Raw genomic sequence first — 14,202 nt, 5'->3', positions numbered from 1 at the left:
TGTGTCATGAACACTACCTCATTTTATATTATTTCCATTTTAGCATTATTTTTAATTTAGTTTGTGTAGTCTTCATGAGTCCAATGTTCATTTATGAATCATATGGCAGAGGGGAAGAAGCTGTTCCTGAATCATTGAATGTGTGCCTTCAGGCTTCTGTACGTCCTTCCTGATGGTAACAATGAGAAGAGGGCATGCCTTGGGTGATTAGGGTCCTTCATAATGGACAACACCTTTCTCAGGCACTGCTCCTTGAAGATGTCTTGGGTACTACAGAGGTTAATAGCCAAGATGGAGCTGACTAGTTTTACAACTTTCCATAGCTTTCGATCCTATGTAGTAGCCAAATCCCTCACCCTCATACCAGACAGCAATGCAGCCTGTCAGAATGCTCTCCATTGTACATCCGTAGAAGTTTTCAAGTGTTTAGGTGACAAGCCAAAGCTCCTTAATTCCTAATGAAATATAGCTGTTGTCTTGCCTTCATTATGGCTGCATCGATATGTTAGGACCAGGATAGATCTTCAGAAACTTTGACAACCAGGAACTTGAAATTTCTCATGCTCTACACTCTGATCCCTCTGATGATAGGTTTGTCTTCCCTTGTCTTACCTTTCCTGAAATCCACAACCAGCTCATTGGTCTTATTGACATTGAGTGCAAGGTTGTTGCTGTGACACCACTCAACTAGCTGGTATATCTTGCTCTTGTATAACCTGAAATTGAGTTTACAAAAACAAAGAGTACCTATCTGATTGCAATGCACAAAAAGAGGATTTTCTTAAAGTAAAATAATTTTACTTTAACAAGGCATCAACACAGCCAGAGGACACATGGCAGGAGGTCCCAATACTTAACACCAATATTTTCCAGGACTTAGTCTTGCAAGACTTCAAAGTAAAGTTTATAAGCAAACTACATGTATTTCAAGTCAAGTTTATTGTCATTTAACTATATATGTGTATATAACATACATAACTATATAATGTATATAGAAATGAGACAAAGTTTCTTCAAACCGGAGTGTAAAGCACATAACACATGTAACACAAGATAACTTATGAAGGTGAGGATAAAATCTATATGTGAATTATACATAAATAACAAACTAAATTGCATTAATATTAAATATTGTAAGGTGCAGAACAGATTAACCAGTGACACTTCAAATATGAGGTGTCAAGGAATTCAGAAGCCTGTTTTGCTTGGGGGAAGAAACTGCTTTTCATTCTGACCATTCTTGTCTTTATGCATCAGAGTCTCTGGCCTGATGGTAGAAAGTCCAAGAGGATGCTGGATGGATGGGTGGGATCCTTTATAATACTAAGAGTCCCAAATATGCAGTGCTCCTCATAAATGTCCCTGATGGATGGTAGGGAGACCCCTGTGATCCTCTCAACTGTTCTCACAGTCCTTTGTAGGGACTTCTGGTCTGATGTTCGACTGCTCCCATACCAGATGGAGATGCAACTTGTCAGGTTGCTCTGTGTTGCTCCTGTAAAACACAGTTATGTTGGGGGGTGTGGTGGGGGGAGCCTTGCTTCCCTCCATCTTAGGAAGTGGAGGTGCTGTTGTGCCTTCCTGTTCGGGAAGTGATATTAAGGGGCCAGGTGAGGTCATCCGTGATGTGAACTCTCAGGAACTTGGTGCACTTAACTCACTCTACGCAGGAGCCATATACTCACTGAGGGGGTTAGTTCACCTGCACCTTACTGAAGTCCACAATAATTTCCTTTGTCTTCTCAACATTCAGGTTTAGGTTGTTTTTCTCACACCAGTCCACCAGCTGCTTCACTTCCTCTCTATACTCCATCTCTTCATTGTTCTTGATTTTGTCATCCACAAACTTGATGACATGGTTCGTGCTGGATCATGTGACACAATCATACGTCATCAGTGTGAACTGTAGCGGGTTGAGCACACAGCCTTGAGGAGTGCCAGTGCTCAGTGTAATGGCACAAGAGATGCTGCTGCCCACATAGATTGGCAGTGGCCTATGCAGTTAGGAGTCTGGTATACATTTGCAAAGGGAGGTGTTAAGACCCAGTGAGAACAGTTTCCCCACCATTTTCTGGAGTGTGATGGTGTTGAATGCCGAACTGAAGTCTGTAAACTGCAATCTAGCATGTGACAACCCATTTTCCAGGTGGGGCAGGACAGAGTGGAGGGCAGAGGTCAGTGGATTGATTTGAGCAATAAGCAAACTGGAAAGGGTCCAGTGTAGCCAGGAGAAAGGCTTTAATGTGCTCCATGACCAGCTCAAAGCATTTCATAATGGTTGACGTTAATGCCACTGGTCGGTTACTGTTGCCTTCTTTGGCACTGGAACGATGGTTGATGCCTTGAAAACTGTTGGGACAATGGTTTGTTCCAGAGAGATGTTAACTATATCTGTCAGTTGAGCTGCGCGGTCCTCCAGAACCTGATCTGGTATGTCAGTGGGCCCCACAGCTTTGCGTGGGTTAACTCTGGCCAGGGTTTTCCTCACCTCTGCTTTAGTCAGACACAATGCCAGCTCTCCTGGGGCGAGGGGTACTTTGTTCTGCATAATAAGCCGGATGTAGAAGACATTCAGCCTCTCGGAATGAAGTGTCCTGGTCACTGATGTGTGGAGTAGACTTGTCGCCTGTAATCCTCTGAATTCCCTGCCAGATGCGCATTGTGCCTCTGGTATCACAGAAGTGGCTTTAATTTCTCTGAGAATGCTCCCATTTCACCTTCCTGTTGGAGCAGGAAAGCACAGTTCTTCCTTCCCTGAGTGCCGTCGCCTCCCGCGATCTAAAGGTAGCATCATGATAATCCATCAGCCTGGCACGGAGCTCTGTAGTAAGCCATGGCTTCTGATTTACCCTCACCCGAATGTGTTCTGTGATGGTAACATCCTCAGTTCTATGTAGCTGGTCACAGAATCCACGTATTTCTCAATGTTAACATGATTGTTATAGGTAGCAGCCTCCCTGAACGTTCTCCAGTTTGTATTATCAAACCAGTTCTGCAGGGCAGAGATTACACCCTCAGGCTGGGTTTTCACCAGCTTTAGAACTGGTTTGACCCATTTGATCACTGGTTTGTATGCTGGAAGTAACGTTACAGGTAAGTGATGTGAGAGTCCAGTGTGGGGGTCACCATTTACAACCCTCAGATTCATTTTCTTATGGGCACAATTAATAACTAAACCTACAGAATAATAACCCTAACAGAATCAATGAAAGACCGCACCAACTTGGGTTTTTATCCAGAGTGCAGAAGACAACAGACTGTGCAAATACAAAAAGAAAGAAATAATTTTTTTTTAAATCAGCGATAAATAATGAGAGCACGAGGTGAAGAGTTTTTGAAGGTGAGAGACATTTCAGTGATGGGACAAGTGAAGCTGAATGAAGTTATTCCCTTTGGTTCAAGGGCCTGATGGTTAATAGGTCATAACTGTACCCGAACCTGGCAGTGTGAGTCCTGAGGCTTCTGTACTACTTTCCCGATGGCAGCAGCAAGAAGAGTGCATGGCCTGGGTGGTGGAGGTCACTGATGATAGATGCTGCTTTCCTGTGACACTGTTTCATGTAGATGTGCTCACTGGTAGGGAGGGTTTTACCCATGATGGACTGGGCAATATACACTACCTTTTTGTAGGATTTTCCATTCAAAGGCATTGGTGTGCCCATACCAGGCTGTGATGCAGCCCAGTCAATATACTCTCCACTATATATCCAAAGAAACTTGTCAAAGTTTTAGATGTCGTGCTGAATCTTCGCAAGCTCCTCTGGAAGTAGACGTGTTTGTAATTACACTTGTGTGCTGGCACCAGGCCAGGTCTTTCAAAACTATAACACAGAGGAACTGAAAGTTGCTGACGCTCACCATCTCTCTGGTTTTGTTCTCCTGAACTCAATAATCAGCTCCTTGGTCATCTGTACTTCTGAGCATGGTTAGTGTTAAAATGGTTACCCTGGTAATTTCTTGTTCCATATATTGATTAGCAAGTGATGCACCTCAAATAAGCAGTAATGGGTTGAAAATCAGCACTTTGATGCATTTCTCATATTCCCAATCTGCTCCCCCTCCCCCTCTCTCTGTCTGTATTAATGGACATTAACAACATTTCTGAAATTCTGCCAAGTCAGCATTTATGATTTGCATCTGGGGTACAAGTAACATGGTCCAGCAGTGATCCAAATGATCCAACTGCAACTAAGTTACCACTTGGACTGGGAAAGCAAGAGTAACAAGTCTGGCTTGTATTTTTTTCATTTTATTCAGAGGTTTCACCGACCAATATTTATTTCCCTTTTTATTGCAACTTCTGGGCAATTGGACTTTTCTGATTTTGACTTGGAGCTTTTCACATCAATGAAGTTCCTTGGAAAAGCTAGTATGTAAGAAACTTTGTAAATGGAATATACAATATATTTGAGAAATTATCAGCATGAAATTGAGCTGGGAATTGGAATATTCCCAAAATAAGAACAATCCGTAAGACAGGTAACATTCAACTTCAGACCTAATTTCACGGAGCTGAATCTGGTCTGCATAGTTTGAGTGTGGAATCTTGAGAAGCAAATTGCATTCTTAGCTACCAGTGTTGTTTAGGCTTCCAAACAAGCCATTCATTAGAAGATACTAATGAGTGAAATCCTGTTTCAGTCCTAATAAATTCAAATCTAGATGCCTTATTTCTTGTTTTCTCTTATGCATGTAGCAATTTAGGAGACTCTGTATTTTTGACAGGTATGTGTGATTTCTTACACGCCAGACTTGAAAAGTTAGGATGCCCACAAAGCAAACGATAATCAAGTTGAGTACCCAAGCCAAAGAATGGAAGATGTCTTGTGGTCAATAATGGCAGTTTAGTTAATATTTTCTTCCTTTTTCAATCACAGCCCAGAATTGAGTTCATGGCACCTGAGTCTTCACCTACTTCCAATGGTGTTCAACAGGCAGAGGGAAAAACATCCTGGGATCCCACAAAAGGTAGGTACTGTTCAAATGCAGAAACAAGTTGTTGGAGGGCTCAGGAGAAGACGAAAGGGTAGGAATAAGAATGAGTATTCCTGTCCTCTTTGGTCTTAGGCTTAGAAAAGGAAAATAACTTGATCTGTACATTAAGCGAGAAGTGTGCATTTGACTATGTTTTCCCATATGTGAGTTATATGGAGTGGCAATTGTTTCCAACTGTGTCACTCTTGGAAGTAAAAGGAGCCACAGCTGACATAGCCACGTTGCCAAGGAGGGCGTTTCCCAGAAGCTCCCCACAAACTTGCTATATGTAGCAGGCATTATTTGTAGCATATTCCCTAAGCTGAGGTGGTCTCTTGCTGTAAGAAATTGTTTCTGTGTCTCCTTCCAATAAGAAGTGTTAGAATTTAAGCAGCACATTACACAGACAATGCTGCTGGCTGAGCAGGCAGGTGCAATATTAATGACAGTTAATATTGCACCAGTTAATATTAATTTTCAAGTGATCCATCCACAGCAGCCTCAGTTGTGCGGGACTGTGTCCAAATTGGGAAGGTAGTGTGGAAAATTCCAAAAATTGAGGTGAAAATGGGGATAAATTTCAAAAGTCAGACGAGGTGGGAGGAAGAATATAAATGTGCTGTGGTTAATAGTACAAGGGTCTCTTGGGAAGACCTTTCCTCCACTCTGAGTGTGGAAGAGTCTGATTGTACCCAATGGCTGCCATCTTCACCAGAAGCTATTGGGTAACTATCAGTGGATCTCTGCACTGCAGCCTGTTCTGTACTAATGGCCATCAATGAAGAGCTCTTGTATAAACAACTTTAACTGTGACACTGCATTCTGCTTTCTTTTTTTTTCTCTCTTATACTACCATGATATACTGAAGTTTTTAACAATCTGTGGGAGGGCATACAGGACTCAGCTTTTCAATGTATCTCAGTACATATAACAATAATAAAGCAATTCCAATTTCAAAAATGTCAGGAAATGGTTTTTAGCGCACAGAAATGATATACCTTAGGCAAATTAAATCATACGCAGTGCTCCTAACTCTCAGTGTGATGTATTAATTGTTGAACCTTGAGTTAACAGTCCAAAGGTGCAACTTTGATCCAATTGCTGTCAATAAGTAATTAAAAGGGGTGCACACATTTTGATGGGCAAGTAAAATGTCCCTTCTAAGGTGGACTGCAACAGGAAGTGTCCTTTGCAATTTTCAGATGGGAGCAGTGTCAAAAGTAAGCAAGCACAGTTTAGACGCATGGATTACAGTATTTTGTGTGTGGATATATTGTCCAATGTGTCCATTTCCTAAGCATTAGTCTCTGTTAATCATGTGCATTTCATGCAGTTAATTGGTAGACTTCACAATTTATCAAGTAAAACTAACAATAAATGTAATGAGAACCCAGCAAAGAATAAGAAAATCACTTTGGAGGTGAGAGGAAATCTTTTCATAAATCATTTGTTAATGTATTTGAAAAGCAAATGATGGATAATGTTATTTGAATATCAAATGAGAAAACAAAGTTTTTTTTTGCACTTTAGTTTGTTAGTCTGGCTTATTGCATTTATATTCCTGTTCTTGGCTTACCCGATACCCAGAACTTTCTATGTTTAAGAACTATAACTCATTAATCAGATATTTAATACAGTAATACATCAACTGAGCAGAAAATAAGTTTCAGTAATATATTTAATATTTGAGCCATACTTTGGTCATTGCTTGAGTGACAGTAGAAGAACAACTATTGATCTTAATGCAACAAATAATAATGATCAGCTAATTCATTTGTTCTTGATTAATATTCGGTGTTCTGTGTTTGTACATGGTGAAGACTGTTTCTGGCTCAGATATACTGTACTGTGACATAGTAAGGCAGCTTAATTTTTGCAGTATATAATTGAGAGGTGTTGAATATGAAGTCACATGCTTATCAGATCAGGCAACTGAATCCTGGCAGATATCAATACATTCAGGAGAGCAAGAAACTAGGTGGAGCACTTCTCAGGGGATTAAGTACAAAACCAACATTTTGCATTGAAGGAATGAATTCAATAACATTGTGTCTGTCAGGAGCCTTTTATGAAAATTATTGTTGCAAATTGTGCTTATCCATTACTGATCTTTGCTTTCTAAGAAAATGTTTTAATGCAGAAAAAAAATGATGTAAGAATTTTCTGGAAGTGGTTACTTTGTCCAAAGTTGGACTTTGAGTTATTGAAGAGATATTACCATCATTTATATTTAAAACATATTGCAGAGAGCTAGAAGTTGTTATTTAATCATTAGCCTCATTACCATTAATTTAAATCAATATATGATGGAAGTGATAAAGTCAGCATTGTTCATTTATAGCATGATGTGTTGAAAACCCTTTACAGTCTGATCGACCTGGAACTGTAATAGATCATTCTCCATTTTGTCTTGATGTGTCAGTGAACTTCTGGTAGATACAAGAGTTACATCTTATGCAATCTCCAATTTATTGTTTGTTCAATGAAAGCAATGGGTGGAGTTTAGTCTCAGATTTTGTGGAACTCTATGCAACTCTCTGATCTCAACTAGGTAACGTACAGTACTTTCCAATCTTGTGACCTCTACCACTAAGAAGAACAAGGGCAGCAGGTACTTGGAAACACCAATAATTGGAGGTGTCCCACCATTATCCTGACTTTGAGATATTATAATTTTTGCTTGGTCTAAGTTTTGGAACTTTCTCCTCATAGTCCTGCAGTTTGAAAGTGGCTCACTATGTCCTTTTCAAGAGCTATTAAGTATGGGTAGCCTTGCTTGTGGTGCCCGAAGGCTAACATTTATTATCCATACTCAAAATAGAAATCTGACCAAGATAATTTTGTAATTGGAATAAAAATAGATTAGAATAGAACAATTAAATCTACTTCTACTATCTTGTTTCTTCCTGCTCATCAAAATAACCTTGGTACACAATTGGAGATTGTTGAAGTACAGGATGTGAAATAGTCTTATCATTCAATAGTAGAACAAAATGTTAATGTTTTATCGATAGATGTTCATCTGGTCACTTGAGATTGATTACTGTTACTTTCTGGAAGTAATAGAATACTGTTAAATACTGTGGAATCTGAAATCTGGTTCTTTTCCAAAGTTTCTCAAACTTTTGACAAGATTTCAAGATTATATTTTCTGTTGATAAACCTCACAGTGTTTGGTTTCTAAAAGTTTAATCTAGTCTTGACCATGTAATTACCTATTGTAGTATTTAGGTGATGTTGCCATTGTTTCAATGGTCTACAATCTCTCAATTTAAACATTCCAGACAACTGCTAAAGCAAGGATGTTATGGTCAGAATTACAAAATCTTTTCATTTGAACCTGCATTCCTCTAAATTTTGAGTGATTTCCAAACAATATTACTTTCTTAATAAATCTTGCTGAAGCAGATTAATGGAAAAATTCTACATCTCAATAATAGTGGAAGGAAATGCAAGTCTGCTAAAGTGTTCCAGACCAATATTTTAACTGCCTATATGAAAACTAAAATAATTCACAATAAGGTTAAAACAATACCAGATGAATTGAGGAATAAAGAATAGGGGGCATTTAAAGCAATGTGGATTGTAGAAGTTATAAAGATGAAATCTGAGAAAGGAAATGTGGTTTAAGTCTTGGAAAGCAATGAATGGAGAAGATCCAACATATTGATTTTTAGTTTAGAAGGAGGATTATGTAGGCCATGTGGGATGCCAGCTGTAGAAGTTAGAAGGAAAGAAAACAAAAATCTCAATGAAATATCAGCACTGATGATAGAGGAAGTCAAGATAAATTGATTATAGAAGACATATTCTGCTTATGATTGAACCCAGAAATGACCAAATGCCTGTGTTATGACACTTTCCCCTACTTTCAATGTTAGACCACCATTTCTGAACCTTCTGTTGTGGACTCTAAAGACATTAGAATGTTGCAGAAATTTTGGGATTTAATCTGAATAAATAAAAGGGCTCAGGAAGTAACGTATAAATCCATTAAACTCCGTATCACGAGTAATATTGAATCCAATCACGAGTATTGCTAAAATTGTTTGCAGTGTCATGATATGCATTTATTTTTAGCATAGCTAAATACAGAGCAACAACCCTTGCACCTTGTCAAAACAATGTGGCCTTAATACAATTTCATACTTTCTAATGTACCTGAAGTGAAATAATTTCTACGCTAGGCATATTTCCATTGCCTGGTGATACACTGTATGGGTTTTCTGTGAGAGGCAAATTTGTAATGTGCATCTGCTTCTATGATCCATGTCGTAAGCATCTTCATTTTGCCATCCCATTCTATATGTAGAAGTTTTTTCTACATGTACTCTCTCAAGCTATTCAGTCTCTGAAGGGAATAAATAGCATGTGATGAGGCCCACAATTCTGTGTTTTGAAATTCTGAACAGATTAAAACATTAACAGAAAAATACTTCAATAGTAATTTTCATCCACAATTCATGCTTTTTGGTCTTTATATACTGTTTATGCAATAAAAATTGCTTTTTTTTTTAAGGAGGCATCAAAAATTGTGAAATTGAAAACCAGCAAAGCAACACTGAAGAAACAGAGGACCTGAACTGGGACATCCCCTACTCAGAGTCTCTGATGGCAGCTCAGAAGGTACAGGAAACCAGAACCAATTGTCCAAAGAAGCTCAACAACACAAGACTACCTGTAAGTTGGAAGACTGATTCTACTAAAGCTACTTTATCTAACAACTTTAATTGCAGATGAGTTGACTTGCATAATATGCAAGGCATGTTTAAGCTAAAGCCAGATTTAAAATCAAAGCCTGACACCCTAACCAAATTTCCTCTGCAATCTATGTGCAACTACCGAAAATAAACTTAAAGCTGCTCACTTTCCAGTAAAGTGCCATGTGAAAGAATTAAAGATGAATATATATCTCTTCATGAAATTGCCTGCTCATAAGCTTTTAACACTTGTCAAAAACAATGAAAAGGAAATTTAAAATGTGCACATGCTGAGAATCTCAAATAAAAACAGAAATGCTGGAATTAGCTAGTGAGGCGTCATTTGTGGAAAGAGGAACAAAACTGTTATATTTTTTCTCTCAGATACCTTCTTCAGAACGTTTCTTTGAGCTGAAATATCTCCTTGCACAGTTGCTGCCAGGCCTACTGAGCATTGAATGTTGTTCTGTCAAAGGAGTTAGGAATTTAGGGAGTTCACTAATTGTGTGGATCTGTTTCATTTTCAGAAATTCACCATTCCGAAAGACAGACTGGGGGTAACGCGGATCGGAGATCTGTCCCCTCAGGATATGAAAAAGATCCATAACCTTGCTTTAATAGAGATAACAACTTTTTATGATGCACTGGGACTAGAGCTGAAGAGGAACAGGCCGGTGAGGGTTAAGGCAAAGGGTAAGTTTCCTACCATATACCCTTTACTCTTCCCTTTACTGCATAGAGACAAATTGCATAAGATTACAAAGCTCTATGGTTTTTACGCTACCGATGTTTTAGCACTTGTTTTACATCTTGGTAACACTGAGCTGTGTGTTCCAGTGAAGTAGCTAAGAATTTGAAGTGAGATCATCAAGTGCAACTCCTTGAAACATGAAAGAATGTTGAAAAAAATATTTCAGGACAGGAATGAAAATAGTTTTAAGGTCCCTGGAAGTCCTTCTGTCTGGTAATCTACATGCTCCATTATTGTACTTTGAGTGCCATTAAATGTTTTTACATTTTTCTGATAGATTTAAGGAAAATAGAACAAATTAAGAACAGCTGTTCCCATGCTTTAGCATCCTAAACTGATTTATGGTTGATGAAATTCTGAAACGTGATGGACAATTTGCACATTGTGTGCTTCAACAAGTATGTTTTTTGTGAGGCTACTGAGGGTCAATTATCGGTCAGGATTTTGGGAATAGCCCTCCTTTTTTAAAATAGTACCATGGTATACATTATGTACACTGGAAGAGTAGAAGGGGCCTTTCACAGAATCACTTTTGTTTTATAATTCCGCTAGACTGCTCAGGTCTCTTAAATTTAAAAAAAAAATCTCCTTCAAGATATAGTTGGCAGGTCAGTTACATTGCTAAACTGTGAAACTCAATACCTAAAACTGTAAAGGATGCAGACTCAGTTGACAATTTTAAACGCCAGCTCAGAACCTATTTATTTAACCTGACATCTTTTTTGTCTTTTACTTTTTACTTCTTCCCAGTGCATGCTGGGAAAAACTGGGGTATGGGCATAGCCAAACACACCGATTTCTCAATTGCTAGGATCTTTCAGACAACTCTAGTGGTGTTTAGTATTGTGGCTTTCTGGAGATTTACATAAATATATTGCTGTTTCAGCTTAATTGTTTAATGCTATGATGTCATGACTTTGAGATGATACCAGTTGTAGATTTTTTTTATTATCACTCTATCTTGATCTGCTATTCATTGTGTATTTACTTGTGCTATAAGCTGTTGGTGAAGTTGTCCCTGTATGCTGTCGTGTCAGTCTCAAGTTCCATTACTCGATAATATAAATGCATTATGAATGTGTGTACATTATTGAAGATGATTATTTCATGCATGTCCTTTTTTCCCTGAACTGCTTGATTGGTCTCAGTTTTAAGTGGCTATAAATATTATTACTTTTATTGTGTCAGTGCAGCACTCCTCCAGAACTCTGCTATTTTGGCAGTCTAGATATTTTGTGCTAGAAGTTTTTGGATTGAAACTTTCTGGTTCTGAAGCTGTGAAAACAAAATGAATTAGCCACAAAACGAGGAAATCTGCAGATGCTGGAAATTCAAACAACACACAAAATGCTGATGGAACACAGCAGGCCAGGCAACATCTGTAGGGAGAAGCACTGTCGATGTTTCGGTCAGGACGAAGGGTCTCGGTCCGAAACGTTGACAGCGCTTCTCCCTATAGATGCTGCCTGGCCTGCTGTGTTACACCAGCATTTTGTGTGTGTTGCTTGAATTAGCTACAAATTACATTTTATTGGAAATGGGGCTGAAGGAATTGAATGGTTAAACCTGAGGGTGAAATCAAATCATTAGAAAGAGGTGTCATGGGGTCAGGAGATGTTGAATCATTGTGGATAGAACCAAGGAATTGCAAGGGTAAAAAGACCCTGATGTGAGTTGTATACAGACCCCCAAACAGTAGTAAGAATGTGCCCTAAAAATGACAACGAGAGATAGAAAATGCATGCTAAAAGGGCAGTGTTACAATAGTCATGGGGACGTCAATGTTTAGGTAGATTGGGAAAATCAGATTGGTGCTGGATCCCAGGAGGAAGAATTTCTAGAGAGCCTATGAGAGGGCTTTTTTAGAGCAGCTTGTGGTTGAGCTACTAGGGGACCAGTTATTCTGGATTGGCTTTTGTATAATGAACCAGAATTGATTAGAAAGTTTAAGGTAAAAGAACCCTTAGGGGAAAGTGATGATAATATGATCGAATTCACCCTGAAATTTGAAAAGGAGAAGCTAAAGTCAGGTGTATAAGTGTTACAGTAGAGCAAAGGGAATTACAGAGGCATGAGAGAGGAGATGACCAGAATTGATTGGAAAAGAACACTGACAAGGATGATGGCAGAGCAGCAATGGCTGGAATTTCTGGAAGCAATTTGGAATTTTATCCCAAAGAGGAAGAAATATTCTAAATATTCTAAAGGAAAGATGACTAACGAGAGGCCAAAGTCAACATAAAAGCCAAAGAGAGGGCATATAATAGAGCAAAAATTAGTGGGAAGTTAGAGGATTGGGAAGCTTTTAAAAACCTACAGAAAGCAACTAAAAAATTCATTATGGAATATGAAAGTAAGCTAGCCAGTCATATTAAGGAGGATACCAAAAGTTTCTTCAGATACATAAAGTGTAAAAGAGAGGTGAGATGGATATCGGACCACTGGAAAATGATGCTAGAGAGATAGTAATGGGGGACAAGAATATGGCGATCAAACTGAATAAGTATTTTGCCTACACGAGGAAATCTGCAGATGCTGGAAATTCAAACAACAACACACACAAAATGCTGATGGAATGCAGCAGGCCAGGCAGCATCTATAGGGAGAAGCGCTGTCGACGTTTCAGGCCTTCGTCAGTATTTTGCATCATTCTTCACTGTGGAAGACACCAGAAGTGTGGTGGAAGTTCTAGGTGTCAGGGTTCATGAAGTGTGTGAAGTTACCACAACTCTTTGAAAACTGATGGGTCCCTGGACCAGATGGTGCACACTACAAAATTCTGAAAGAGGTAGCTGATGAGATTGTGAAGGGATTAGTAATGATCTTTCAAGAATCACTGGATTCTGGAATGGTCTGGAAGACTGGAAAATTGCAAATATCACTCCACTTTTCAAGAAGGGAAAGGGGCAGAAGAAAGGAAACTATAAGCCAGTTAGTCTGACCTCAGTGGTTAGAAAAATATTGGAGTTGATTATTAAGGACGAGGTTTTGGGGTACTTGATAAAATAGGCCATAGTCAGCAGGGTTTCCTCAAGGGAAAATCTTGCCTGAGAAGTCTATTGACATATTCTTTAAAAAAAAAACCCAAATATGATAGATACAGACACAGACAGACAGACATACTTTATTGATCCCGAGGGAAATTGGGTTTTGTTACAGCTGCACCAACCAAAAATAGTGAAGAAATATAGCAATATAAAACCATAAATAATTAAATAAAAATAAGTTAATCATGCCAAGTGGAAATAAGTTCAGGACCAGCCTATTGGCTCAGGGTGTCTGACACTCCGAGGGAGAAGTTATAAAGTTTGATGGCCACAGGCAGGAATGACTTCCTCAGTGTAACATCTTGGTGGAATGAGTCTCTGGCTGAATGTACTCCTGTGCCTAACCAGTACATTATGGAGTGGATGGGAGTCATTGTCCAAGATGGCATGCAACTTGGACAGCATCCTCTTTTCAAACACGACCGTCAGAGAATCCAGTTCCACATCCACAACGTCACTGGCCTTACGAATGAGTTTGTTGATTCTGTTGGTGTCTGCTACCCTCAGCCTGCTGCCCCAGCACACAACAGCAAACATGATAGCACTGGCCACCACAGCCTCGTAGAATATCCTCAGCATCATCCGGCAGATGTTAAAGGACCTCAGTCTCCTCAGGAAATAGAGACGGCTCTGACCCTTCTTGTAGACAGCTTCTTATTGTAAAGGAGAATCGCTTGATGCTTTGTACTTGGATTTTCAGAAAACCTTTGACAAGGTACCACACATAAGG

The 14,202-nt window shown here is 39.1% G+C and overlaps 1 protein-coding gene across 5 annotated transcripts in view; it reads left to right on the top strand.

The window, feature by feature from the left end:
* Window positions 1-14,202, top strand: part of arhgap28 (Rho GTPase activating protein 28) — a 215,083-nt gene that overhangs the window by 170,902 nt on the left and 29,979 nt on the right. For all 5 annotated transcript variants that reach the window (XM_073047655.1, XM_073047647.1, XM_073047643.1 and 2 more), the window contains 3 exons: window positions 4,878-4,968; window positions 9,494-9,654; window positions 10,202-10,367. In XM_073047655.1, coding sequence (XP_072903756.1) covers window positions 4,878-4,968; window positions 9,494-9,654; window positions 10,202-10,367 — 418 coding nt within the window. The remainder of the gene's footprint in view (window positions 1-4,877; window positions 4,969-9,493; window positions 9,655-10,201; window positions 10,368-14,202) is intronic.

The sequence above is a fragment of the Hemitrygon akajei genome, chromosome 1 (genome assembly GCF_048418815.1).
Source record: "Hemitrygon akajei chromosome 1, sHemAka1.3, whole genome shotgun sequence".
In the NCBI taxonomy this organism is placed as follows: domain Eukaryota; kingdom Metazoa; phylum Chordata; class Chondrichthyes; order Myliobatiformes; family Dasyatidae; genus Hemitrygon; species Hemitrygon akajei.
The sequence above is the reverse complement of the archived record's forward strand: the minus strand, read 5'-3'. Positions and strand labels throughout refer to the sequence as shown.